At 40.8% G+C, this 4882-nt stretch overlaps 1 protein-coding gene across 1 annotated transcript in view; it reads left to right on the top strand.

Annotated features, from left to right (window-relative positions):
• Positions 1–1965: 1965 nt before the first annotated feature.
• ULK2 (unc-51 like autophagy activating kinase 2) overlaps positions 1966–4882 on the top strand; it is a gene marked incomplete at its 5' end in the record, with an annotated part of 25767 nt that continues 22850 nt past the window's right edge. The window contains 3 exons of the mRNA XM_009070626.1: positions 1966–1998; positions 2370–2406; positions 3620–3793. Of these exons, the coding sequence (XP_009068874.1) occupies positions 1966–1998; positions 2370–2406; positions 3620–3793 (244 nt within the window). The remainder of the gene's footprint in view (positions 1999–2369; positions 2407–3619; positions 3794–4882) is intronic.

The following is a 4882-nucleotide window of genomic DNA, read 5'->3' as shown; positions in this document are numbered from 1 at the left end:
TACGGTTCGTGTTGGCCACAGCTGTTACAGAAACGTTGAACAATTGGGACTTCCTGAAATGTGATCTACTGCTGCTTTAATATTCTATATTGCTTGGAGTTGCCTTTCATTCCCAACAGATTCGACTAATGTTCCTAGAAACTTGCTGTCTTTGAAGCTAATTTCCAAATGTAAACAAATCTGCCCTGTGCCTGATGTTCTGGGCTGGAGACAACCTCAAATGCATTTCTGTAACACAGACACCAGTGGCTAAACTAAAAGCTTCCCGAAAGTGAAGCAGCCTCATCCAGCCTTGAATTAACCTTAAAACAGCCAGTTCATCCTGAAGTGCACTGCAGTTATCTGTAGCTACCTGGGTGTCTGTATCTGTGATGGATTGGTAGAAACTGGCTTTAATGGGTTGTGCCATCACGTGCTCTGTGTGGATTTGAGGGTTGTTGCTTTCTCTGGCCCCATAGGCCCATTTTTACTTGTGTTTTCCTTTTTCCATCTTCCTAACCTGAGCTGTTAGTGAGCCCTTGAACATGGCACTCTGGGGGTGGCTCAGAGTGGCCGCATTGGACACGTGCTGAAGTTCCAGTGCAAGCCCTGAGAAAGGTGTCTGAGCTCTCAGCTTTTATTTTGCTGTGCAGTGTCCCCTTTGACTTTCTTTTGACACTGTTCAGCAGAATACAGTCAGACTGTCTGCAGTTCCACTTCCAACTAGGGCATGTGCTTGGCCTTGTCTGGTGCCACCTCCTCTTTTCCTTCAGCTCTCTTTAAAACATACTCTCCCACAATCTGGCAACCTTTGTTGAAGTTTATTTTTAAAGGGGAAGGGAGGTAACATAGTGTGCAGCTGAAAGCATCATCCTGTTTAGTGTGTGCTTCCCTTATGCTTCCTTCTACTTCTCTTTGTGTTCTTTCCTTTGAGTCTCAATCAACTCAGAAGGGAAAAAAATACTTCCTAAAAACTCTGAGTGTCTTCAACTTTGTAGGCACAACAGAACTGTTTTATGCAGGAGACTATGGAAAACAGTGTTGGTTGTTGGTATAGGCAGATAGGCCCTTTTTTCCCTCACACAAAATCACCCTTTGGAAAAAAGGATGAATGTTTTTGTTCCAGGCAGGTTTAAGCATGGATGTTTTTACTGCTTTTTTTGTGCAGTATGTAGATAATTTACAGTAGAAGCTAGGTAAGCTGACTTTCAGGAACTTTTCCTCAGTTACAGGAGAGGGAATTCAGGTTGCAGATAGGTCACAGGAGGTCAGTGCTTTGGAAAATCTCAGGAGGACAGAGATAACCAGTCACACCTCTGCTGTGTGAGGCATTTAGGTGCATGGCAAGGAAATGCCTGTACCAGTGGCTCACAGAAACATCCATGATTCCTAAGTTAATTGTCCTACAATGCAGCATTTGGGAATGATTTTATTCCACACAGTTAACTGCTCTGTGATTCCTGCCTGACCTTCAGCTTGTCAGAACCAAAGCTTCTTGTACCTGGGGGAACCTAACTGGAATTCCTCCTTAGAAAACTGATTGTCAAAGCCAAATTGTCTTGCTTAAAGTTTGTAATTCTGTCAGTAATTGGTGACTAAATATCACTGTCCTGTTAGTGACTGATTTCAGCACTGATAATGAGAGTTTATTTGTAAGGGCTGTTGGTGTTGATGGAGCATCCCAGGTGAAACCCAAGGGGTTGACACAGTGGAAACTGATGTTATTTATAGTATGATACTCTGAAATGATTGCTTTAGTCTTTAGGATATTGCCTAGTGAATATAATTTCTTTTTTACATATAAGAATGTTTCTGAAAATGAGAAATATTTGGTGGTGGGCAATGTCCATATTTGCTGCTCTGAAACAGTGACTTTAACATAAGGTGTCTCAGTGAAAAAAATCTCATGTTGTATTGGTTAATGAAGCTACTGAAGGGTTTATCTTCTCACATTCTTAAATAGGATTTCTTTTCCTTCTCTTTTAGGAAATGCCCAATTCTGTCTTTTTGGTCATGGAGGTATGTGTTAACATGTAGGTTTGTTTCTGGCTGATTTTAGAGATGTCTTTAGACAAAACTGTTCCTTGGCACAGCTGCAAACTAATCAGCACTTGTTAAAAAAGCAATTCTGAAAAGTAGCTTATGATCCTTCCTTACCCCATGCCCCACTTAATTTATCAGCACTTTGTTCCATCAATTATTCCATTGCATTTTATGATACTGCAAGTATTGATGAAGTGTTACACCTCCAACTATTAATTACAAGTAATTGACAAAGCTGTTTTAAGGCAAACAGCTGGAAGGGATCTGATTTGCATGAGAAGGTTGCAGAGTTTTATAGCAAGTTGTTCAGTGCTTGTGTTTTGAATAACACCCTTTGTTTTTAACAGTACTGCAATGGTGGAGACTTAGCAGATTACTTACAAGGTAATTGATGATTATATTTCCCTATAAAGAAGTTTATATTCTGTATTCCTGATACCCATTGGTGTTTCTCTGGGCTGTTCCTTTCCTTGTGCTTTAAATATTGGGGATTGAGGGTGAATGTAGTAATGCACTGGCAAAAAATGCTTTTGCCACAGCTGAATGTAACATTCCCTTATTTGTAAATGAGGGAGAAGCTGTAGCTCAGCCTGGAGAAAAATGGGAGGATTTCTATGTCTAAAATTGTATTTTGAGGGCTGCTCGCAGTGTTTGAATTCCACCTGCTTTCTTTTTCAAGATGTGAACTTAAAAGTACTGAATGACTTACATAATAATGCTTTGAACAAAGAGGCTGTGCTGGCCTAGGAGTGATTTTACCCTTCAACGTGGCTCTGCCCAAAGTGAAGATACAAGTTACAGAATCCTGACAAATTGATTCTTATTCCAAACCAAATTTTGAGCAGAGATGTTCATCTTCTTTGGTTTTTTTTTTCTTGATGGAAATATTCTTCTCTTGTCTTTGTACCTCCAGTATGTTGAAGGAATCTTTTTGTGCACAGCTATTGTTATGGTAACTGTGTATATTAAAAGCCTAATTCCCTTCCCATTAAAGTCTTTGGAAAGACTCACACAGTGAAATCCAGCTCCTGTGTTCAGTACTTTTTCAGACTGCAGGATGAGATAATACCTTCTGAAGAGACTTTCAAGAGCACATCTCATTTTTTTTCCCCTTCAGTATAAATTTTATGATGGATAAAATTTCATAGCAGAGAGGTTTATCTCCATCCCCAAAATGGTTTGTTTAAAGAACAGGTTTTATAACTGCAGGTTGTGACACGATTATGCATACATTTCATGTTCTAAACTTGTGAAGTTCTTTTATTTTCTTGGCTCCTTGGCCTTTTTAGTGAGTTTAGGATTTAATAGTGATTGAGAAGTTTCGCAATTATGGTGAGAATTTGCAAGTTGAATAAACTACTTTAAGAACAGATGATTGAGTTCTGTAGGTAGTGTAAAACTATAGTGGTGTATGTGTTGTTGAGTATATACATGTGTAGAAAAACACTGGAGATTGGATCATTCTCAATGTAATTCACTATGATTTGATTGTACTTCACTATATTCAGTTGTCTTCGTTGTTGATCACTGGGAAGTCTACGACGTTTTGCCCATAGATAATGATACTGATTCTTCTTCCCTGCCAATGTGTTTCCAGCTAAAGGAACTCTGAGTGAAGACACCATCCGAGTGTTCCTGCAGCAGATTGCAGCAGCAATGCGCATTCTGCACAGCAAAGGCATCATCCACAGGGACCTCAAACCCCAGAACATCCTCCTGTCCTATGCCAGTCGGCGCAAGTCGAGTGTCAGTGGCATCCGCATCAAAATAGGTAAATGTGCTTTTCTCCCACCTGAGCCATCACCCTTGGCTTGTTCCCTGCTCAGAAGTGTCTGGAGGTAAAGCACAGAGGGTGTGCTGGATGTGGTCTGTGTGAGTTTGATGCCAGTCAGACAGTAAGGCAGAACCAGGAGCTTCATGCTCTGGTGCAGGTTCTCAGTATGAAAAAAGATGGACTCATAAAGACCTTTTTGGTTGAATCTGCAGGACAAAGAAACCTGTTAAGCTGATGTTTCTACTGTTAAACTATTTGAATTAGACATGAATATGTAACTTTTGAAACTTGGATTAGCCTTTAGCCCATTCATAGCATCATAATATCATAGTTTCATAGTATGTTAAGGGGTTGGAATGGACCTTGGAGATCATCCAGCCCCAATCCCCTGCCCTGGGCAGGGACACCTCCCACCAGACAAAATTGCTCAAGGCTTTATCCAACCTGACTTTGAACACTGCCAGGGTTGGGGCAGCCACAGCCTCCCTGGGCAACCTGGGACAGTGTCTCACCACCCTCACAGGGAAAACTTTTCCCTCATATCTAGCCTAAATTTCCCCTCTCTCAGTTTATACCCATTTCAAAACTGTGAGCGTGCAGGACTCCAGGCACAGTTCCAGATGTGGTTTTTTTAGTGGTAGACCCTCCTAAGTGTTATTTGAGAAGTTTAGAAATGTAGGTTATGACCTATTTTTGGCAGAGGAAGGTTTGGCATAGTAACGGGGGAGAGATGTCAACTGCTCAGGATACTACCAGACTCCTCTTCAGAGGCCACTTCAGGAGCTTTCATCTCTCATTGTCTGTTAAATGGGCATTTAAAAATACCTTGGTTTTAACCAGTTTCTTTCCTATGCTTTTGCTCAACCAAAATCTGAGATCTGTTCCAGCTCTATGAGATCAAGCTCAGATCTGTTCCATCTCCTAAACCTCACAAGGGAGGCAAAACAACTTCCCTTGTTGTCCTTACTTGCTACTTTCAGATGCTTTTGCCTACATGGAAAATTCAGGCATTTGAGACTTCTTAAACTTGTACCTGATGTGATTTCACTGAAGCAGATTGTATATTCATCACTCTTAATGAGCCAT

Source organism: Acanthisitta chloris, unplaced genomic scaffold, assembly GCF_000695815.1.
Source record: "Acanthisitta chloris isolate BGI_N310 unplaced genomic scaffold, ASM69581v1 scaffold23412, whole genome shotgun sequence".
Taxonomy (NCBI): Eukaryota; Metazoa; Chordata; class Aves; order Passeriformes; family Acanthisittidae; genus Acanthisitta; species Acanthisitta chloris.
This window is presented reverse-complemented; position numbering and strand designations above follow the sequence as displayed.